The sequence below is a fragment of the Condylostylus longicornis genome, unplaced genomic scaffold, assembly GCF_029603195.1.
Source record: "Condylostylus longicornis isolate FDR11 unplaced genomic scaffold, ASM2960319v2 ptg000163l, whole genome shotgun sequence".
In the NCBI taxonomy this organism is placed as follows: Eukaryota; Metazoa; Arthropoda; class Insecta; order Diptera; family Dolichopodidae; genus Condylostylus; species Condylostylus longicornis.
Window position 1 is genome coordinate 2,395,229 of NW_026578131.1, and position 25,741 is coordinate 2,420,969.

General features: G+C 27.5%; 1 protein-coding gene across 1 annotated transcript; it reads right to left on the bottom strand.

Annotated features, from left to right (window-relative positions):
- Positions 1–9,431: 9,431 nt before the first annotated feature.
- LOC129616189 (probable serine/threonine-protein kinase DDB_G0282963) lies at positions 9,432–23,719 on the bottom strand. The gene is made up of 4 exons (XM_055531683.1): positions 23,583–23,719; positions 19,642–20,795; positions 17,534–17,944; positions 9,432–17,468 (listed from the first exon to the last, which is right to left on the bottom strand). Exons 1-4 carry the CDS (start codon positions 23,650–23,652, stop codon positions 13,476–13,478), a joined length of 5,628 nt encoding a protein of 1,875 aa, XP_055387658.1. The 5' UTR covers positions 23,653–23,719; the 3' UTR covers positions 9,432–13,475.
- Positions 23,720–25,741: the final 2,022 nt, after the last annotated feature.

Sequence of the window (25,741 nt, forward strand, 5' to 3'; positions counted from 1 at the left end):
AAGACCTAACGTATAGAAGCCACATGATAAGTAAGCACAAAAAACATCTACAAAGAACAAGACTGGCGTTGCACAATTATATGAAACCTTTAGGTGAATGATTTTTGAACAAAATAATTTAGATTTAGACTTAGATATTAGTTATAATGATAGTACTGACTTAAATTGTAATAGTATGTATTTGAATCTTTCACTGATACTAACATGTTTTTATTGTACATTAAAATATAAGAAGCCTAAGACAAAATTTTGATTTATTGATAGTGTATTTAGAAACTTTTGTTAACAAGCCGGAATTTATTTTTTGTTCCTGAAATTTGAATTTCCGAAAATAAAAGGCGAGTTTAACATTCCTAATTATACTTTTTTTACTAATACTAATGAGCCGTATGCTGCTGGTGGTGAGGGTGTGTGCGTAAAAAATAGTTATTCGAATTCAGTTGTTATAAATATCTGCTGATATTTTGAAAATTAATTGCAAAATTAATGATATTTCTTTTCTTTTATGTGTCTATACAGACTACATAGTTATATTATTATAGTCTGTTAATATATTTCTTTCTGAGTTAAAAAATTTCTTATGAGTTAAAATTTTCTTATGAGTTAAAAAATTTTCTTTCAAATATAAATTCTTCTAATCTAATAATTGCTGGTGACTTTAATCTAGACTTTTTAAACAATACAGAAAGTGTTGACTATTATCTTTTAATTTTAGCCGATAATGGTTTGTTTTGTTTTATTGAGCCTATCAGTATTAGTTCTGGCTCTTGTTTAGATCATATTCATGCTCGTTTGAATGTTATTCCTGTGAACTTGTGTAAAAAGGGAGTTTTTAATTTTGAAATTACGGATCACTGCATGACTGGGCTACTTGTTAAATCTTTAAAAGTTGATACAACAGATAATGCTCCTAGTATTGCTTCAATTACAAAAATAGATTATAATAGGCTGAATAATATGCTTCTCTTTGAAATTTAGATACTGTTTACAGTAATAATTCGGCATACAATAAATTTATTGATATGCAAAGCAACTATATTTCCCAATGTACATTTATTTATAGACCTAGTGCGAAAAGTAAAAAGTTAAAACCATGGATGAATGATGTTTTGTTGAGAACATTATAAAATTGAACAAATTAAGAGTTAAGTAAGTACAAATAAAAAGTTAAGTTCTAATTCGAGATTGATAAAGCGTTACAAAAAAGCTGTGCAAAGAAATAAAACAAGTAAAAACGTTTCAGTCGGTAAAAACCGATTGAATTATACCCTGCACCTTTCGTTATTGTGTAGCAATTACTCGAACCTGTGAAGTCACTCTATAGAAACTTCACGGATATGTCTGACCTATAATTGGACATCCGACTGCCAAGTTTCATGAATCTGACTTTAAAATTTTTCCAAATATTTAAAATTAGCTTTTGGAGTTGTATGGCAAGTACCTGAACCTGTCAAACAATTCCATCAAAACTTCACAAATATATCTGATCTATAATCGGACACAGAACTGCCAAGTTTCATGGATCTGACTTTATTATTTTTCCAAATATTAAGAATAAGCTTTAAGACTTGCATGGGAGCTACTCGAACCTGTCAAGCAATCCCATTAAAACTTTAGAAATATGTCTGACCTATAATTGGACACACGACTGCCAAGTCTCATGAATCTGACTTTATTATTTTTCCAAATTTTTAAAATAAGCTTTTAGACTTGTATGGGAGCTACTCGAACCTGTCAAGCAAGTCCACTAAAACTTCAGAAATATATCTGACCTATAACTCGACACAAAACTGCCAAGTTTCATGAATCTGACTTTATTATTTTTCCAAATATTTAAAATTAGCTTCTGGAGTTGTATGGCAGGTACCCGAACCTGTCAAGCAATTCCTCTAAAACTTCACAAATATATCTGATCTATAATCGGACATCCAACTGCCAAGTTTCATGAATCTGACTTTATTATTTTCCCAAATATTTAAAATTAGCTTCTGGAGTTGTATGGCAGGTACCCGAACCTGTAAAGCAATTCCTCTAAAACTTCAGAAGTATATTTGACCTATAATTGGACACATGACTGCCAAGTTTCATGAATCTGACTTTATTATTTTGCCGAATATAAAAAATTTGGTCCGCCGGACGGACGGACGGACGGACGGACTGACAGACGCACATGTCTAAATCGACGCAGAATTTTACGCTGAGCAAGAATATATATATATGTCCAGACCGCAGATGACTCCTTCAAGTAGTTACAAACTCCATACCAAAGTTAATATACCCTTCACGAAGTGCAGGGTATAAAAAAGAAATTTCTGTATGCCGTAATAAATTTTATCAAAATGAATTTATTAAATGTAATGGTGACATAAAGTACGAGTGGAGATTAGTGAATTAATACATAGTGGGTAGTTGATGACAGATAAGTTTCTGATTGCAAATAAATTTAATAATCATTTTTATTCGGTTGTCTTCTGATTTAGGTTCTAATTACGATTATAGTACAATGGAAGCAAATAGTGTTCGTAACAGTTTCTTCTTTGATAGTTTCTCGGTTCCTGAGCTTCTCCAAATTATTTGGTGGGTATGGATAATATTTCCAGTAAATTATTAAAGGAAATTGCATTTAATGTTGTTGACTTCCGGGTATATATTTTCAATTTCAGTGTGCTCTCAGGCTTATTTGAACAGCGATTAGTTTATTTTTGTTTTCGTTATATTTTTGTAATAATTTTGATAAATAAATAGTAAATAATTTTTATGAAAATTTCAAAAATTTTATAAAAATTTTTTATTTTGTACATATTAAGGGAAATTATTTATTTAGAACACGCTAAGGGAAATCCTGTCCAAAGTTGTGAGATCTCAAAAGGTTTTATGTCTAAAACAAAAAATTTACATACATACATATATATATTGTTAAATGAATAAATAATGAAAATTTATTTACATATGTACATACATATATACTTTTATATGTACGTACATATTTAGAACGGAATTTTATAAATTGAATTTTCACAAAATGCTATTAGAGTTATTAAAAATGAGCAGACTTTCATAAGTATATAATGAAAATTGAATATTATTGTGAAATGCTATATGTACATATGTGATAACTGATAACATAATTTTAATAAAACAAATTCATATGCTTTAATGCTATTCTCTAATGTCTTTATATCTAACAAGTCTCAAGACTCAATTTTTTTTACGAAATTTTACGAATTTTTGGCTTCGTTCCTGTTTTTTTTCTTTTTTATTAACATTTGAAACCATACTGAAATATGAATTTCAAATTTTTTTTCATTTTATCTTCCCTCCTACCTTTCTTTCTTTTTCGTGCAACAGAATTTTAATGGGAAGCTTTTTAAAAAATGTGTAAAATATCCTGAGATAATGTCTTTATATCTAACAAGTCCCAATGCTCAGAGAGAAACTTGAAAGCACACCTTATTTTATATGGCCTTTTTTAAATCGAAGTGGCTATTTTTTGAGAAGAAATATTAAAATAAATTCACACTTATTATAAAGCAGGTAAAATTTAGAACATATATTTGAAAAATCAAAAAAATATATTAATATTTTCATTGATAATTATTTTAAAATTTAAAAAAAAAGGGGAAAAACAACAAACACAACCTTCGCCTTCAACGTTTTATTTGTTACTGAAAGCATTTCATTATTTTTAAGTGAACAGCTTTTTTTTCTCATAGGGTAAGTTAACGCAAGATATGGGAAGTACCTGTGGTGTCAAGTTGAAAATATAATTAATGAAAGATAATTCTTAAATATTGATATAAATACATAGTAAAGAAAAAATTTGAAGAGGGAATTAGAAAATAATATCTAAAATACAATCAAATATTATTTGTTAAATACAAATTTTATATAAACTTCAAAATTTTACCTCTATTTTTATTTGAAAAAATATTAAAAACTTACTATCATTTATGCTCGTATCAATTACCTAAGAAAAAAAAATATTTAAAATGTTTGGAAAAAACAATCATATATTTTTATGACCGGATTTGAATATTTTTCTATTTTTGAAATAAATGGTATTTTACCAAATGACTCGAAAATTCCGACTGTAAAATAACAGGTATTTTAAAATTTTTGTTCAGGTATTTTAAAATTCTTTCCGTTTAGAATTAAGATAGGTCATACATACACATGCAGGGACATTTTATAAATAGATTGCTCTTGTTTACCTGCTAATAAAACATGAAAAAAGAGCACAGCAACATTTTTGAAGCACTCAATATAACATGTTTGAAATAGTTTTAAAATAATTATTTAAAAAAAAATTTATTAGAAGTAGGTACATACATATTTATTTTTAATAATTTAAAAACTAACTGAAATTATTTGAAACAATTTTATAAGTAACGTATGAATAATCGAAATGAGATAATTCAAATTGTTGAAATGTGTCAACCTATATTACTTTTAATAACATTTTTGTTAGCCGACACTACTCAACTTACCTTATTGGGAAATACAAAATGTGCATAAAAAATCATACATCCTTCCTCATTAACATTTGAAACCATACTGAAATATGAATTTGAAATTTTTTTTTATTTTTTCTTTCCTCCTACATTTCTTTCTTTTTCGTGCAATAGAATTTAAATGGGAAGCTTTTTAAAAAATGTGTATAATATCCTGAGATTTTTTAAAATATTAATCTCTTTTTTACGTAAAAAAAAAGAAAAAAATAATAAAAAATATGACACGATCAGTGGCATTTAAAGAAAAAACCAACAACGAGGCCAAAAATTCGTAACATTTCGTAAAAAAAATTGAGTATTGGGACTTGTTAGATATAAAGACATTACCTGAGATTTTTTTAAATATTAAACTCTTTTTTACTTAAAAAAAAAGAAAAAAATAATAAAAAATATGACACGATCAGTGGCCTTTAAAGAAAAAACCAGCAACAAAGCCAAAAATTCGTAATATTTCGTAAAAAAAATTGAGTATTGGGACTTGTTAGATATAAAGACATTGATTAAACTCTTTTTTACTTAAAAAAAAAGAAAAAAATAATAAAAAATATGACACGATCAGTGGCATTTAAAGAAAAAACCAGCAACGAAACCAAAAATTCATAATATTTCGTAAAAAAAATTGAGTATTGGGACTTGTTAGATATAAAGACATTATGTTAGATATAAAGACATTATGTTAGATATAAAGACATTACTATTCTCTTTATCTTTACTCTAATCACAAATAACTAAATAAATGGAACTGAAAATCGATAAATTATTTTTAAAAGTTATATTTTTATTTTTTTTTTATTTCCAAGTTGCAATTAATAAAATTTACGTTTTTATTTTCCAATTCAAACTAATATCTTTTATAATTGCATGATTTTTTCTTTCTTAAAAATACAGATGAAATAAATTTACGTTCACATAGAATTTTTTTTTCACATTATTTGCATAATTTAATTCTTTTCTATTCGTTTTTCGTGAGAGATATGCATGTATTAAAACAAAATACTCAGTAATAAATATCTGTACATATAACTGAGTATAAAAATCCATCTTTGTTAATTATAGTATGCTTTAAACAACATTTGACACCAAAATAAATATCACAACACTTTAATTTCTTATTATTTGACGTGTTTACATATAAAAATTATGCGTCAAAAAAGCAGTACATTTAATTTTTAAAGTATTTACAGTTTTTTAATTTTTTTTCTTTACATGTTTGTATGAAAATTTATTAACTAGCATATGTATATAAATTTAGGGATTATAATAAATGCAAAAAATCGTTGCTCATAATCTTAATCGTTGTAGAGTTATAGAATTGCGTACAGAAATTTTATTAAATCTAGATGAGTAGTACCTAGACGATAAGGAGTAATTTTTCAAAATTATGAAAAAGCAAAACAATACAGATAAGTTGTGCTCTTGATAACGATGTTATTCTATGGCGTTCAATATGTTTTTCTAAGTTTCAATACTTCTTTAAGAAGATTACAGTTTTGTTTATACTCATATCGTGATTGTTTTTCGGAAAACCCCTATACTTTGGAAGTAAAAATTTACTCAAACTATTCATTGAAAATGAACAAGTTACTCCAAGCTACCATTTTTAAAAGATTCAAATTTAGTTTCACCAATGTTAGCGCTAAATTTAAATTTTAAAAATTTATCAGAAAATTAAAATTTCTAAAATTATCGAATAAAATTTGTATTGTCTTCACAATCGGAAATTATTCTTTTTCAGCTGCAATATCATTTTTGATTTATAGCATTACTTAGATGGTAGAATCAAAAATTTAATCTCAAAATAACATTGTTATCTTCTTAGCATATTCACTTTTTGATTTTTCGTATTCTAGATACATATGTAAATAATAAAACATAAATAAATGTTTACGTCAATATTATAAACACTTATTTTTCAAAAAAAAAAAAAAACGCATTTTCAAGAAATGAGTATTTGTAACATAACCTAAGTATTTTTAATCACAACATAAGTCATATTTGTTTTGTGCTACTGAATTTTGTGATACTAAAATATTAATTTAATATTATGCAGTAGCAAATATGTATGTTTGTATACACATATTTTTAAACAGTATTAATGATTGCATATATATGTACATACATTGTACATATGTGTGTACATACACAAATTTAAGCTAGGTGAGAAATAAATTAGTGAAGACGAATAGTGAAATTGCATAATAGGCAACCAAGGACCAAGATGAAGCTATTTTTCGAATATATAGCGAACTGAATGAAGTATTTCGATTTAAACATTTTTTTATTTGTTTTTTATGTCAAATTTTTGATATACATACATATGTATGTATGTATAATTGCTTATAATATACAATATTACTCCAACTTGAGTATTAGAAATAATTTCCCAAAATTTATATTCATTAGAAATTAATTACTGTACAATATTAAATACATCAAAATTAAAGTAATTCATTATTAGTAAATAATTTAGCAACCTGAACCACAATTTTGACAAAAAATGACAAGTGTATGTATGTATATGTAAACTTCCGTCGCTCTTCAGTTTAGTGCCCCAAATTTGGTCTTTCGGAAATGTGTAAGTTTGCTTTGTCCATCAAAGATGCTTAGGTAAAAATAAAAATCTACATAACTCGAGAAATGCCCAAAAAACAAAATATCACTTAATGGTTTGTGTTCGTCTAGAAATATTCTATCACCCTGATGCTGAAGCACCATCGAGCCTCGTACGCTTGTATATGTATATGAATAGAACGTTGCGAATTCATGTTACTATTTTTTCTTGAAATTTCTTCAAGAAGAAATTGACAGAGAAGTTGAATTCTCCTTTATTATATTTTTATCAAGTTTAAATTTAAAAAAATTTAATTACATTTAGCTAAATTGGTGCTGAGTATGAATTTCAACGATATCCGTATATTTAAATACATATATGTACATAGCTTTTTCAAGGTATAAGATAAATTTTATTTAGATTTCTTGTATTTCTTGGAAATAATGTGCATGTACATACATATGTATACGATACATTTACGTACTTATACAGTTAATTTGTTTTTGTGCGATATCTTACAAACATACCTACATGTACGCAGGTATAATTGCAATTATATATGTATGTATGTAAACATCAGCGTTTATTGAATATGACTGCTTTGATTTCTGATTCAGAATGGATTAATAAGAAAATCCACAGTGAACGTAAATTTTAAATTTATTTGAGTATTAATATTATGTAATATGTATATTTAAATATGTTTCAATTAATTACAATATTTTTTAATAAAATTAATTTTTTCTATTTTTAATTCTGAAAATTTTAATAAAATTTAAATTAGGTTTCAACGTTTGTCTATTTGTTTTTGTTATTTTTGATCAAACATTTTGAATTTATATGTAATTTACTATGTATATTATATTTATCGTCAATTCTCTGAGGAGTCAATAAGCAAAAAAATAAATTGTAGTCTAACATACCGTTCTTAGTGTAATAATAAACAAATTGCATTTTTTCAAAATTAAAAATGCAATCTCAATTCGAAAGATAGTAAAATACATAGAAATACTCCATTTAAGGCGATCTCTTTTAATCAAAATTTTTAATTCAATTCGATATCGCAAATTTGTTCACTTACTATTTCAAATTTTTTTTAAATAGTAAGCATGTCTCATTTTTAAAGGTGAAATTATGTGAAATGAAAGTGCATGCTACATATTATACTTCCCGTCAAACGGGGTATTAATACACAAAGAGAATTGACCATACATTTTATTTTTCATTTTTTTTTTAATTATAATTTTGTTGATCTAAAGATTTATAAACACAATAATTCTTTAATAGTTTTGAAGTAATATGTATTAATGTATTTTTGTATATATATAAACTGTGGTACATCTTTTAATAAAACAAACCAACTACACTTGGTTGTAAAATTAATAAAATTATTAAATTCAAATATAATGATAATGGTATTATGATAATATGTTACATACATACGTATAATAATTTCATAATAACTTTTACATATAATACATATATATATGTATAATTAATCCAATCAGGTGTAGCAAAAGATACCACAGTTATATAAGTATGTATGCCATTTTTAAAGTTTTATATAAAATATCAATTTCATTTCTTTTGAAATATAGTATCTATTTACAATAACTAGATAAATATTTGATTAAACATTTTGTTATCTTTTGTAAATTTTTAGCTTAGGCATTTCTTAGTTTTTTTTTAGCAACCGAATTGAAAATGAGTTACGTATACTATAAATATGTACATGAAAGAAAATTAAGAAAATATGTATATTTAAGCGATATATATGCACAAACATATCTTTATACATATGTACATTTATATACATATATACATAGGTACATTTATATATATGTACATACATACGTATGTATATACATATGTATGAATGTGCATGCATATAATTATTTTTACATAAAACAGCTTATAGATCTTAATAAAATAAAAATAATTAATCATTCAAAAATCATTAAGTAATTTTATAAATGTTGATGAAATATTTCGATCATAATTATATTTTTATACAAATATTCGTTAACTTATTTTGTAAGTTTTTTAATTTATTTAATGTATCGTACAAACTTTTTATTTAGGCGCTTGAAGAAATTGTTTTAGAAATATATTATTAAACCATAAATTTATTACACATTTACTTTTTTATTTATTTCATTTACTTTTTTATACAAATTTGCAAGTATTTATAGATTTTTTAATTTTTACTTTTTAATATTTTTTATTTATTTAACACATTGAAATGCATGAATCACAAAACATATTAAGAAATTGGGGAAAACCTCTTTTTTCAATTTTTTATAATTTTTTTCTCTATTTTTATGACACGTGTATTTATGTATGTTATAATATCTTAAATGTTTTGAGGATATTTTTGAATAACTTACTTTTAAAATTTAAAAAAATAAAATTCAAAAATCAAGATAAAATATACCTAAATTAAATTACATAATATAAATGAACTGGATGATGCAATTTACTAATTGAAGAATAAAATAGTTATTAAGAATATACATATTTAGAAATTGATAACAACCAAACTTTTTGAGTTACTTACTGAGTGCGTTTAATTAAAGAAACAAAAAAAATTATTATTATAACTTTCGTATGTTAAGCTATTTATAAAAAAAAACATAATTTATAGATACATATGTTTGTATGTATTAAATTTCTTTTTATTTTACTTAGATCATAATATGTAGACGCGTTTGGAGATCATTGTCTCATCATCAAATACTGATATACATACAAATTTTGGTAATTAAAGAAAACTATTTGTACAAATAAAATAAAAAAGATTGCCAAAAAATTAATGAAAGGATGCAGAAAAAAAATTAACTACAATAATAAATTATGCACTTTTGTGTTGGTATTTAAAAAACATACACATGTGTGTATATACACAGTGTCTCCCAGTCAAAATGATGCAAGAAAAAAAATTTTGCTTTAGATAAAAAATGAATATAATATTTTGAAAATTATTACTTTTTATCATTGATTCTTAAAGTACAATTAATTTCTAGGAAAATAAAAAAAATATTTCATTACAAAAAAACTTAGAAAAAAAACAACAAAAAAAAATATTAATCTCACACTGGAAATGATGCAAACGGTACAATTTTATGTAAAAAAGAGATTCTACCGTTTTTGGAGCCATTTTTTTGTATTTACGTAAGATTTAATTGTAGTCGTTCATATTTAGTGTTTTAATGAGTTAGACGCTAACTTAAAATAAAGCAGATTAGGTATTTTACACAATGGAAGCACACTACTTTAGAAGAAAGAGAATTGGTATTGCATCATTTCAGAAATGGCAAGACCTAAAGTAAATTAAGTGAAATTATGAACAAACCACGCTTAACTATCTAGCATATCATCGAAAGATATGAAAAACAGATAGAGTGCTAAGTAAGCAAAAATGTAGCTCAAAAAGTCTTTAACGCTACAGATGAAAGGTTTATATCAAAGTATATCTACTAACAAGTAGTTCGACTCTCCGTTTACATCACACTAATGCAATCACTCACCAATATTTGTATACAAAAAATTCCCTTAGTTAAAAGAGTTAAGCAGTATACCTTGTTATTTTCATTTTTATACACATAAGAATTTTTGGGAGAGGGAAAGAGTACGCAATAGATGTCAACCTGTTTTTTTATAATGTATTTTGAAAGGCGACACTTTATTATTTGCTCGTATATAAAGTATAGGGAAAAATATTAAGAATTTTAAAAGCGACACAATAATTTCTGTAATTCATTCCAGTACAAGGTGGCAAAAAAGGTGTATTTATATTATAAAAGCGAAGCGGAAAAAAAGTGTTTAAAAAAAAATTATTATAATTTATATGAAAAATAATAAAAATAAATTTTAAAAAGACGTATAATATTAAAAAAAATTTTAAGGAGTTGTGAAAAAAAAATTTTTTTGTAATATTTTATTTGAAATGTTTGGGGTGTAATACTGTGTGTGAGGCGAAAAAGCCGACACGAAAATTTAATTTGTTGCCAAGAAATGTGGAGAGGTTTGTTCTTTTAAATTAATCGGTAATAACTATATTTCATAAAGTAATCAGTATACACCTTTTATTCTTTATAAATTACTTTATTTCTATGTCACCACCTTATACTGCGTATCTACTGTACCACGTACATGCATGTGTCGATTCCTACATGAAATTTCAAACTCTTTTGCTTTAATACATTCGAATTTTTTACCTAACTTTAAAAAATGAAAAATAAATTTTGTCATTATCAAAACAAAATTTTTACCTAACTTAATATAATTTTATTTCAGTTCAATGTTTTTCATACACTCGTTTGTTTTCATACACTCGTTTTTGTTTCTTTCTTGCCTACACAACTCTTATTACCATCTATTTCTAAAAAAAAAAATGGAATATTTTAAGAATTTGGAAGCAAGATGCAAATGAAAACTAACGGGATGGAACGAGTCGAATTACTTATTAGTAGATATACTTTGGTTTATATTAAAGAAAGTTCGATAAAACCCGAAGTTAAGTGCACCAAAAATAGCAGCTGGGGCGGAAATATACTTAGGCAAACAATGCGAAGCTAAAACAGTAAGAAAGGTCCTAAGGCGTAATGATTTTCACGGCAGAATAGCAAGAAATGTTTTGAAATCAAAATATACAATCAAGATTGCAATTGGCTAGAGTACACATTAACAAAGATTTTGAGAACTGTGTGGAGAAAACATAATCAGGCCGTAAAAACGTCTAACATTAACAGAACAGTTAAACATGGTGGTGGTCATATTTGCGAATGGGGTTATATGTTATCTGTCGGTGACGGGAACCTAAAATTTATCGAAGGTAAAATTGATGCATCAATGTATTTAAACATTTTAAAAGAAAATCTTGCAAGCAGTGCAAAAAAATTGGGAATCGGTAGTACTATCAGGAGAACGATCCCACGCACACTGTACATAACGTAAAGTCATGGCTATTGTATGATTGCGCACATGTCATGAAAACCCCTTCGCCGTCTCCTGACCTTAATGTTATTGAAAATTTGTGGAGTGTGTTAGAAAAAGAAGTTCGCAAGCACAAAATTTCAAATGAAAATGATCTAAATGATAAATAATAAATGATACAGGAAGAGTGAAAAGATATTGAACCATCTTACACCACCAACCTCATTAAATCTATGCCAAAGAGAAAATAACAAATAAAATAAAATAATATTGTCTTAGAAAATAAAGAAGATTACTAATTTAGGATTTAATCATTTGCAATAAGAATCTATACTTTGTAGTTTCAAATGAAAATACTTTGCATCATTTTCACTGTTAGATAAGTTATTGACATTTTTTTTGTTTTGTTATTATTTTTGTTATAGCTCTTAGAATGAAATAAGTTTTTTTATTTTGTTGAAAATTGAATGTAATTTAAGAATAAATATTAAAAGATAATAATTTTAAAACCATTTTGTTTAATTTTTATTTAAACCAAAATTTTTTTTCTTGCATCATTTTGACTGTGATTTAGATTTTAGCTTATATATGTACATATGTATGTATGTATTTCGCTTAAGAAACCTTATAACTTATTTTAATGTGAACTTGATCACTTTTTAAAACTAAAATACGGGTTTTTAAAACTAAAATATACACATATGTATGTGTATTGTTGAAAATATATATGCATATGTATGTTGTTTAAGATTACGCAAAAATACTTATAAAAATATTTGCAAACACTCGTTTGAATTTTTGCAAAAACGCAAAATGTAATTCTTCGAAATAAAAACACGAAATTTGAATGATATAAGATTATAAACTATAGCAAGAAATGTGCATTGAAATGTTAGCAATCTCGGAACTGACCTGTATGTTCTAAAAATTCGGAAATAACAAAGCTCACAAACATTTTAGTTGTTTTCAAGTTCGCAAAGTATTTAATTTTTAATTAAGAATGTCAATTTAATATAGAAATCTAGCTATATTATATAAAACCACCCAGCATAAATGTAATTCTTCACTTGTTGGTATATATATCTATTTCAATTGGGGAAGACGTTTGGAAAAATTGAGTATCAATAAATTAGATGAATATTGTTTTCAAACTTAGACTATTAATGTAATAAAAAATAAAAATAGAAAACATAGACATATTAAAAAAAATTAAGAAAAATTAATAGTTTTTTTAATCTTAATTAGATGATGAAAAGTAAATTAAAATATACATTAAAGACCTATACAATAATAAATGAATGTCTTTGAAACATTCTCGTATAATAACTACTTTACCAAATATAATAGAGAACACTACCTTTTTACACATTTTTTAAATTGACTTTATAAAAGTTTTTGAAAAAAAAAAAGATACAAATTATTTAGCTAAAAATATTAGCTTGATCATATGTCTTCGTGAAATATCATTCACTATAAAATTATATTGTCCAAACTTGAACCTTTTCCGCAACAACGCACCAACTTGCTCTTTCATAATAAGATGAAACGATATGTAAACTCGTAACGTGATGATTTATTAATGCGTCTAGTTCACCTTCTCTAAACACATGATAGTAACGGTGATGCGTCGTTGAACCACCACTTTGAGAAGGGCTATCTAATGAATTTGAACTATTTGTCAAGGCCCAAGATTCACGCCCACTTACAACGCCCTCAGTATTGTTGTGACCATTCGCATCTGCGATGCATTCGTCCACTGCTCCATCAGTATCTTTATTACATATCGTTGGATCATTCTTTTCCATTCTTGCATCATTTTCAGGTGTTCCTAAATCTTCCAGTGGAGAATCTGAAGAATCCTGACAACGTATCGTATTACGATTAGTTTTCTTAGAGTAACCGTTCTCATCTTCATCTTCATAGGCATTCTCATCTCGATCATACTCATCTTCATCTTCTTCGGGGATGACATTATTGTTGTCCATATCTTCATAGGGGTCATCGTCGTCGCGCGATAAACTATCACCATCACCGTCTTGTATTAAATATGCAGTTTCTGGATAAATACTATAATTTCTGTAATCAATATAGCTGCTACCCGCTGTTGAATTTCTTTTATACTTTAAATTCTTACTACGATTTTCGTAGAGGTTACCGATTGGTGCTGTTGATGACGAATAGCCAGTGCTGGAATCCGCTGCTTCAATATCTTCATCTTCTTCATGAATTGTATAACTACGAGCTGTTTGAGACGATAAAGATGAAGTAGATGAAGATATTGGGGATTGTCGTTGACTTGTTTGAGTTGACAAATTTGCTAAATTTAATCTTCGCTCTCTTAACTCTTCCCGCCAATCAGCCAGATCTCGAGCTTCGTTACCACTATGACGAAACGAGGACCTTGAAGTGTAAGGTACATCATCAAGGAATTCATCTAAATATCCACTGCTGTATGTTCCGGAATCACCGTCAGGTTGAGGTGGTGAATCGTCTAATCTTTTATTTTTGTTTGCATCGGCATCTAAACGTTTTAATAATTGAGCACTTAATTGTTCAGCAAAATCAATAAGTTCTTGACGCGATGTAGTCGCTACTTTGTTGTATGTAGTTGATGTGTCATTTAAATTTGTAAAACTATTACTTGTAACATTTTTAATGTCTAAGGTATTTATCATCAGGCTATCTTTATTGTTTGAATATTTTGATAAAAGTTCTTGATTTGCTTTGATCAATTCATTACTTCTGTTTATACTACAAAATTTGCTAATGCAACTAGGAAGACCACCTGTTTTTTTAACATCGTCTGTACTACCCGTTTGATTTAAAGAATTTAAAGAAGTTGCACCTATTGTTGTACTTGACGATGAATTAGGTAAGTCTAATGAATGGTATTTTTTAGTATGCTGTAATTTGACCCGTTGTGTATCGGCATTTACTGCGAATGAAGCCTCCGTAAGTAAAGGGGTTTCAGGTTTCCTTGTAGTACCACCTGACGCGGATGATTTATTAACAGTATCTGTGCCAGAATCGCCTGAAGATAAACCTGATGTAGGTCTAACATCAATAACACTGTCAATTGAATCTGGCGATGACGCTTCACTTGAATCACTATCGAGATCATCTGTAGCTGGATTGAATATTTCTAAGGATTGTAATTTCGCTATTGCAGGAGATGCTGACGATCGTCTTATTATAGGATAACTCGTTTTGACAATTGGTAAAGAATGATTTTTCCGAAATTTTGGAATTGGGGGCAAATCTTTTATTGATTGCCGTGTTATTTTAGGTAGTAATTTTTTTTTAATTGCTCCTGCACTAATAGGGGATATCTCCTCAATTATTTCCACTTTTCTCACCTCTGAATTTTCTTCTGACTTGACAAACTCTGGAGCTATCGAAATTGTGGTTGCACCAGTTTCATCATTTGACCCATTAATTTGTTTTGTCCCAGAATTTAAACTTTGCTGCGCCAAAATATGTTCTTCGTCAAATGTAAATCTATTGGATCCCTGTATTTTTTCAAAATTATTTGTAATAATTGAAGAATTATAGATTTCATCATCATTATTTATAAAATTGGCTTGCATATTTAAATTTGGAGGCGATAATAACATTCCACTTACTAATTGTAAAGGAGGTGATGTTATAACTGAACCTAAATTCCCACTGTAATTATTAGAATTTAAAGCTGCAGGTGAATGAGCTGGAGTTGGAGGACATGGCATTATAAGTGGAGATGTTGGCACTGATGGGACAATATTGCCACCATTCATGTAATTCCGTCCTGAATAACAATTACATGTCGTTGATGCTCCGTTCCCATTATGTTGATGGCATTTATAATGTTGTTGCAGAGAATGCAGCGGCTGCTGGTTTTCTTGTTTGGGTATAAATATAACTGAAGCAAAACTATCTTCAGATTCAATACTAGTATCAGATTGTAGGCTACTATCTTTTGACGAATCTGAGCCACTTTCTCTTGAATGGCGCCTTGGTTTACTATTTTGGTCATCGTTACTATTACTACTATTGCTACTGCCACCACTGCCTGAACCTCCACTTCCATTATTGCAATTAGGGCATGCGCCACTGGAAGTATTATGACTACCAGCCGTAATACAATGCTGCATAGCCAATTTTCCACTCAATAAACTATTCTGGCAACTATTTTTTCTTGATATGCCTCCATATTTCGAACGCGATAGATTATTCGCCGAATTTGAAGTTGAATCACTTTTATTAAACGTGTTTACATCAGTACTTGATGAAGTTGACGATCCAAATTGACTAGCAGCTTGAAAATTTTTCATTATCTTAACTAAACTATTTTTCGTTACGCGTTCTAAACTACCAGTCGAAGTTTTCAATTTAGTAGTAAAACCTTCTCTAATAATTTGTAGGCGTTTTGTAAATACAGACCTACATAAAAATGCTTCATTTAAAGACATCTGTTTTTGTATACGCTTGCGTACACGCTCCTTTTCACGTAAACGATTTTCTGCCATTAATTCTTCGTTAAGAGAACTCTGTTTTCTTAAAAGTAGTCTAGAATCGGAAAATTGTTTTTGAAATAATTTTGTTTGTAAGTTCACGTGACCACTTCCGCTGGCACCTAAGTTGCTATTTTTATTCGCATTTAAATTGTTTAATAAATTACTACTGCTACCATTATTGAAACTATTCAAACAATTATCATTATTATTATTATTATTATTATTATTATTATTATTATTATTATTTTTATTATTATTGTTATTATTATTACTATTATTATTTTCCTTATTAATAATATTATTATTTTTATTACTATTGTTATTATTATTATTATTATTAGTATTATTATTATTTAACATATGAAATGGATTATCTGGCAGTTGAAAATCATCATCACATAGCGATTGTTTTTGTTTTATCAATTTAGGCCTTCTACTCATTGTGGGTGTACCAGTGGATGATGATGGTCCACCGCTATTTATACAACTGTTCCCACTTGCACTGGTACTACCAACTAAAACTTTTGTTGGTGAAACATTATTCGATTGTTGTTGTTTTATGTTGTTTTCGCCAGAAGTACTTGATAAAATCCCAATGTTACTTGCATTTGGTTTAGTACCTAAATGTGACTGTGATGATGTTATAGACAAAATATGGTTGTTATTATAACCTAATAGTTGCTGCTTTTGATCTGGGAAAACAAATTGTTGTGATGCTACAGTTCCACCCAAGCTTGGTACACTTGATCTAGAACGGACTATTTGCCTTGGTGGTGGGTTTAAAATACTGCCCAGACTGCGTGATTTTAAACCTGCTGAAAGTGGGGGATCAGGAAGGTCTTCAAAATCTTCTAGACGCCGTAATTCAATTGGTAAATCTTTAGCATCCTCATAGTCAAGACTACTATCGTTTTTAGTTTCTTTTGAAGTCCATGAATCTAAAAACCATTGGTGTCTTTTACGTCCCCCAGCCAGTTTCTGTAATAGGTTATAAAAAAACAGGTTTGAAAATATTGTTAAGGCGATTTGTATAATTTATTTACCTGAATAGCCCTTCTCACAAAACTGTAACATGATTCACCTGGTGACGATGAAGATAAGCTTGAACTATCACCATCACCGGCTGATCGACTTGAATTTGTAGAATCCTCCATATAGGCATGGTAAGGCGGCAAAAACTCGTCTTCATCCTCTTCGTCTGAATAATTTGTGGTTCGACTTTTTGGTGGTTGCCATGGTATTAAAACATCTTGTGACTCAAAACGCCGATGCCGTTGCTCTAACGCCCAAACGCTTATAATAACTCGCCCACCAATTCTTAGTATTCGAGCTAATTCACGTATTGCACCTACGCGACGTTCGGTTGTGGCAAAATGATGAACTACTGCCAATGATAAAACAGCATCAAATGATTCGTCTCGAAATGGTAATTCTAAATTATCACATAGAGCTACCTAAAAAAGTAAAAGTTAACATTTTAGGAAATTTAAGCTTTGGTACAAATTTAGAATTTTGAGAGTTTTTATTTGGTAAGGGCAAACATATTTTGAAAACACTAAAAACGTTAAAAAAAATGTCTTTGAAATATGGTGCACTTTTTTCTTTTCCGTTTAAAATTACTCAGACAAAAACAATTTTTTTTTAATTGTTTAATAATTAGTTCTGTAACAAAGTTTCGAAGGCAAACAAATTTTTTTTGGCATCATGCAAGCTCATAGAAGTTTTAGAAGTTTTTTTTTGAATATATGGTACAATTGTAAATACATACATTAAAATTTACTACTGATTCATGGCTGTTTATAATTTTTTAAATGTTATGTGCAAACTAATTTTAATTTAATTTAAATGTTGCTGATACCTTTTTCAATACTGGTACCAGTACTGATACTCTTTTTGAATAAAAAATCAATATTTTAAGGAGCTGTTAAAAGTATTTTGTCATTTATTTTGAGTAAATGTTAATTAACAACAATTTCCTAACTATAAAACTTAAAAACAGTATAGGAATTTTTTTTCTTCTACATTCCTGAATAATAAAGAGATTTTTTTCGCTACAAAGGTAAAGGTAATTTAAGCAGCAGCCGCGCAATCTAAATATAGAAAAAACTAAATAAAAGCAAGAGTAAAAAATAATAGACAAAGTATAAAATATACTTGTGAAAAGCCATGTTTTACACTGAAATACCAATTAACCTACCATTGATAATACCGAAAAAGAAAAATAAATTATAATACTTATAAAATAATACTTGTAATTGTTACTGGAATAATAAAAATTATGTTATTAATGAGGATTAATTAAAAAAATCTGATGTGATCAGAACATAGCCGACTGCAATGTTATTATCTAGACCAATAAAAGTATTCCAGAAGATTATGAAAATGCGTTTTAAACACTTCTCTACAATTTTAAGGACAGCTTTTAGTTAACATACCTAGAAAAATGTGAATTTGGTTCTTAGTAGAGTTTCATTTTGTGCCGTTCGAATTATACGAAATGTTCGTCAGTGACTTCTGGTAACAACCAGAACTCAAATATCAAATTTCAAGAAATTCCATCAATTCGTTCCGTAGATATGATAAAAAATGGAAAATCGGCCTCGGGGTCGGTTACGCACAGTTGCTGACACCTGATTTCTTCTAAAAGGAGGATTCGCGGCCGGTCGAGCGAAACTTATACATGAAATTTCAAGTAAATCTGTTAAATATTTTCTTCAAAATGATCAAAAATGCAAAACTGGTCCGTTAAAAGGTCCAGTTTCCGAGGCCTAATATATACAAAAAGTTGATGAATCTGTGCCATAGTCGAAATAAACTTACTTATAAAATTTCATCAAAATCGGTTCAGCCGAACTTAAGATACACGTGTAGACACAGACCGACAGACCGATAGGTGGCTAAAAACAGTTTATTTACACTTCCCTACCATGGAGAAGTGCGTTCACAATGAAAACTCGATATGCAAAATTTGTTGCCATCACATAACCTACCTTCTTGTATACACAGTGCCGTCAGTAAAAAGCTAAAATTAAGTAAGTTTTAGAATTATAACCCCTTCAATGGTTTAGCTAGGTTGAGTTAACTTTCAAAGTATAAGTACAAACAGTTATTCCTTTTTACGCATAAATATAATATATTAAATAACATTTACCTCGCCACCTTTTCCTCTGGCAGCTTTGGCTAACCGGAAGCACCGATCAACTCCAATAGTACATATATATGGATTACATGCAGTTAAATAACGACCATTACCGCATCCAACATCACAGACAATTGAGCCAGGTTCTAAACCAGATAAAAACTGTGCGACTTTTGGCCTAATCGGGCCGGTTGGTTCTTCGCAATTTTCATAAACATCATGAACGTAAGCACGTTCCAGAGCCGCTGATCTACCAGAAGCTTCATTATTATTACTGTTATTATTATTACTATTATTAATGTTTATGTTACCGTTGTTATTATTTTTGTTAATAATACTATTGTTACTATTACAATTCTTATCTTGATTTTGAGAAGTGTTATTTATTGCATGTGACAGTTCGGATGTTAAAAAGACATTATTTATATTTGATGATAAATTTGTTGTCGTAATTGTTGTATTATTTTGTTGCATTGATTGTAATATATTAATTCTACCACTTGTTGTTGCATTGTTCATAAATTCGTGATGTTCTAGTTTTTGTTGATTATTGTTTGACTGCTGCTGGGGGAGTGATAACAAAAATGGGTACTGTGTTGTTAGCATTGTAGTTGGTGATGTTTTGATATTGCTTACTTTACTTACTACATGTTTTTCATTTTCTCTTACTAATAACTCTTTTTGTTCCCTGTCAGTAATAGTTGGTCTAGTGTCATTACTATAACTTTTTTCGGCAAAAGTTTTTTTATCTATATTTTCTATACAACGGTATTTACTATTCAAAACTCCTATTTTAAATGTTTGCAAATTTTTTGTTCTTGTTATAGCCGAAAAATTTGTTAATGCCTGATGTGATATATAAGAATTTTCAAGCGATTTTTCTTGATCTAAACTAAGGTTTTTATTTGTGAAAATTTTCGTTTCAATAGAACTATTTCCATTATCCACTGTAACTGCTGAATTAGCAGTTTTTGTTGATATTATTGAAATTGCTGTCGGTAAATCCCTTAATTCTGTTTTGGTGCATGTTTTATTTTCCTTTTGAATATGGGCTGCAGAAGGTATCACCGTAATTGATAAATTATTTTGAAATTTTGAATTTTTCTTAGGTTGTGATATTCCTGTATTTTCTTTTTCGTACTGTAGCTCTTTATCAATATTTTCATCTGAAAAATTAAGTTTTAATAGCACAAGAAAAAAGAAAATATTATTTGTATCATTTTCGCTCTGTTAAAAAGCTTAATAACTTTTGTTAATTAAACTCATTATTTTGTTAATTAAACTCATATAAACACGATTTTGCGACAAAAAAATACAATATGTAATATTAAATGGATATATATAATTCGATTCTACGATCCAAAACACATATATTTGCAGATAAATTAGTTTTGAGTAAAATAGAAAACGGCGTTTTCTAAAATAGAAATTTTTAGATTTCTAAAAAATGTCAGTAAATAAAATATAAAATACTAACGAGAAAAAATAGAGTTGACCTTGTCGACTCTATGATACCCGTACGAATTTGTTATTCTATGTGCGAATGAAGGTGCCATAACTGACTATGGGACAGACTATGAGTTTAAGTTGCCGTATTACCATATTAATTTATGCAAAATTTCAGTACTATGTGTTTTTCAAAATACTGTGTGTGCCAAACTACTATTGAAGTTGTATAGCAACTACCAGAAAGAGACAAGAAATTTTAACGAATTTTATCAAGCACATCGGCCCTACTAATATATTTGCTTGTTTGAAATTTCAATACCACAGCTTTTATAGTTTCTGAGATATAGCCAAAAAACTTTTGAAGTTGTATGGCAGGTACCAGAAGGAGCCACGTAAATTTAAAGGAGCCACATTTGAAACGGTAGACTAAAGATCAATTAAATTCCGAAGTGGGAGGTTTTATCAAATTGATACAGGAGTCGCTTGGAAACATGCTAAATTTTTTAAACTCCATATTTAATAATTGTCTTAAGCTAGAACAGATTGATACAAAAAAGAAAGACGAAACGTTAATGACAAGAGTCACCTCACCCATGCATTAAAACATCTGTAAATAAACTTTCTGAAGCACTCAAAAGAAAAATTTATAAACATATGAACTTTACATAGGGAGTTTACCATCAACCAAAAAAAAAATTATTCGTTGAGAAAAGCAACGAAAAGTACTAACAACCCAATAAAGCGAATCCTCATAAAAAAACAGATGGACAAAAGATGATTACGAGGTAATTGTTACAATTTATTTACCCTTCTTACGACAAAAGACGGTTTCGGAGAACCATTTACGCCAAAAAAAATTTGAATAAAGCTACAGGTTCTAATCTCATTACTGCTGTGATAGTAAGAGAGTGTGCCTCAAGGATATATGCTGAATCCTATATTACACGTACTTTATACAAATGATTTGCCAGCTACTTTGCCAACGATACAGCAATATTAGGAGCAGGACCTATTGTTGAAGAACTGGAAATAAAATTACAAGAAGCAAGTAATAAGTAAATGAACTGTGCGTGTGAATTTCACAATCAAAATTTTCGTAAACCCACTAAATTTCAATTTGAATATCGCTAAAATATTCAATATACAGCAAAATACCCGGGAATGGCTTTGGATGCCAAAAAGAAAAGAATAGAATTAGAAAGCAAATTTATAGAACACTACTGGCTTTGCTACCGTTGGGCTAAATTGGTTACAAACAACAAAGTGTTGATATATAACCAAATAATAAAGCTATAATGGTATACAGCTTTTGGGTTGAACCTCAATTTAGTTTTTAAAATTATAATTTGGAGATTATTAAAATTTTAACAGTTTATATGAATTCGTAAGTGGTATATGTACATATTTCATCGCAATTAAATTTTTTTCTCTCCCTCCCCTTATTATTAACCATCAGTAATGATTAAATGATGTTTATCAGTAAGCCATAAGGACTTCTTGTTTCATAATAGTTTCATAAATATGTGTTAACGTAACCGATAAATTGCTGTAATTTATACTGGATGGTATAAATTACTGGTGTTAAAGCTCTAGTTAAAAATTGTTCGTTTGAGGAGGAGCAACTCAAAAGTCTGAGGTTATTTTTTAGAGGATTAAAAAAAATCTGTTAAAAATTCTGTTTATAATCTACTAAAATAAACAAACGAAACACATTTACCGTTTTCGAGGAATGCTGCATATAGCTAAAATTTCAAGTTAGAAAACTGAAAAGTTTTCAAAAAACGTTAATTACTTATCTCAAAAAAGTATACTTTTTTTCATGACGCTATATCATACCTCCTCAATTTTATCGTACATAATTTTCACATACACTTTCCGTTACATAAAAATAATAATGAAAACGGTATAATTTATTGCACCATGTACTCGTAATACACCATTATGGTCGTTTCTCTATAAATTGTAAATTAATAAAAAATAAACCTTAACAACTAAATGAAAAATGAGCTTTTGGAAAATGCTCTTAAAGACAGTATTCAACTCCACATACTTATCAGAATATTCATATGTTATACTTTCAGAAAATTATATATGCTTAATAATTAAGTCAAACTTTAACACCTGATTATTTTTATTTTAAGTTTCTGTTTAATAATAATAGATAAACTAGAATATTATCGATAAACTAGAATTGTAACTTTTATTCGCGAGTAAAAAAATACTTTAAAATAAATGGGAAAAGAAAAATCCTGGCCTGTCTTGTCTCCCGAACAGTCTTATGAATAATTATATACATATACGCCAATACCACACGTAAAGGTAATAAAAAAATTATATTATATAAAGAAAATAAAGATGTGAACAGCCAGCAAGGACTGAGATAGATTGCGTCGTTTTTTTTTCATTATCTTTTCAAAATATTTATTGCGTCCATCAGATCAACATTGCATATTTTATTTTTCATATAAAACACAAAATTTATATCTTCAATATTAATTATTTACCTTCAATAATGTACTGAAATTTATCTTCAAATGTAGCTGCCGAATGCGGCACTGTATCTTCGGATAGCATGTAAATCTTAAATACAATTTTTTTTCAATATATAATTTTATTTCCCTATGTAATATCTTTATTTGTCTATATTCTTATTAATTTATTTTTAAACCTAAAATATATTCATGGTCATTATAATTATTTTATTATATTAACATTATTATAATTAAGATATTATTAAGTGTTTTTATACTTCTTTTTAATACGAAACAAAAAAAATATATTTTTTCTTTATCAAAAACATTTATTAATTTTGAACACACTTATCTTTAATAGAATGTATATATTTGTATAAACATACTATTTTGTATTTATATAATTAGATGTCACATTATGCAGTATGTAGATACATGTAATTCACATTATTTTCCAGAAAATTTGTTAACTCAATTAACATACATATTATTTTGCATTTTTTTCCAATATATGAGAATATCTACCAATATTTATTAAAAAAAATCAAAAAAACTTAAGCAAATGTTAATGAGAAAGTATAATAGCATTTACATTTAATTTGATTATGGATTAATAACGTTATATTCAAAAATAAATTTTTTTTTCAATCTAGTTTCTAATTAAAATACAAAAATCATCAAGGACTTTAATGTCGTAAATTATTAAAATTAAATCAATTTTTCTTTAAAATTAGTTAAAAACATATTAGTATAGTTACTGTAGATTAATTATAATAAATTACAATACATTATTTCTTTATTTTTATGCATTTTTAATAAAATTCAATTTAAATTTGAAATGTGTTTACAATTGCCCAATAATAACAATTATAAAAAAAATTATGTGTATTTTTTGGTACTTTACTCCTTTTTATTTTACTGTTAAACATTTTTTATGGTTCTATCTATTTTTAGGTACAAAATGGCGTTTTTTTATACACATGCGCAAACTCCTTCTTTTTATATTAATATATACATCCTTTTCAACATACAAGTAATATTTATTTTATGTATATAAAATTGTGCATCTTAAATTTGAGAGAAATTAACAAAATTTTCAAAAAATTTTGTATGGCTATTTTATGATTGTTTTATGCCTTTATAATTTTTAGATTTATCTGTATTTAATTCTTAGTTGTTTTTTTTAATTAAGTGCTTTTATTGAAATTATTTAATACAAAGAAACAAATAAGAAAATTTTAATTCCAGCTCTCAATAAATATGTATGTAAGTATGTGTATTTAAAAAAAGGGAAAATTTAAAAAAAAAGAAAAATCTTGAGTTGGGACCGCTGTTCCTTAACCGTTTAAAGAGTATTTTATCCGTTTTTTTTGTAACGTTAACAGTAGTCAACCACTCAAGACAAACTGAGGGCTTTTATATGCAATATTTAGTAGAAAAAAACGCTTTTCTCATGTACAAATTATTGTTTTTGTTGTCAATGCATGTGCAGGCGCGAATTAGTTCCGTGAAAGCTTTATTTGGGATAATCACTATAGCTATATTGAATAACATCTTGTACAATATGTATGTGTCCTAAAATTTAATTATAATTCTTGAAAAAACAATTGTTATACTTTTTGCCCTAATTAAAATAAGTAGTTAAGTTCGCATTAGTAAAGAAAATATCTAAGCTATTCAAAATTAATTATAATTTTATTTAATATATTGCTGCACACTTAAATTTGTATGCACATTGCACTTTGATAATTTTATTTTTGATTTATAATGGATGTTCTTTTGAAGCTCATGCCAAAAATAATATTTTTAGAACATTTTATAATACAATTTTTATTAAGTTATCGTTTTGCCAATTAACCAGTAATTGAAAACAGTAAAAATTGTCATTTTTACTATGAAACAACATAAATAGTTTTTCTTGACCTTATAAAAATTTGATGAAAGAAACATTTTATTTATTTTTTTTTTTAAATATAAAAAAATCTAAAATCGTAGTAATAACCCCAAACTTTGTATTAAATATGTATGTACATAATTAAATTAAATAATGTTCCAACAATCATTGTTATTCTATGTATATATAGAAAATTTATTGAGGTTTTCAAAATTAGTTTATTTCCATAGACCCAATTTTTCTATAATAAGATATCCTTTTCTAATTTAATTGCTTAAAATATAATTAAATGATAGAA

Coding starts and splice junctions, on each gene's coding strand:
- LOC129616189 (XM_055531683.1), bottom strand. CDS start 23,652: ATGCTATCCGAAGATACAGTGCCGCATTCGGCAGCTACATTTGAAGAT. Junction 20,796..23,582: donor ATTTCAGTACATTATTGAAG/GTAAATAATTAA, acceptor TTAATTTTTCAG/ATGAAAATATTGATAAAGAG. Junction 17,469..17,533: donor TTGTGAGAAGGGCTATTCAG/GTAAATAAATTA, acceptor AACCTATTACAG/AAACTGGCTGGGGGACGTAA.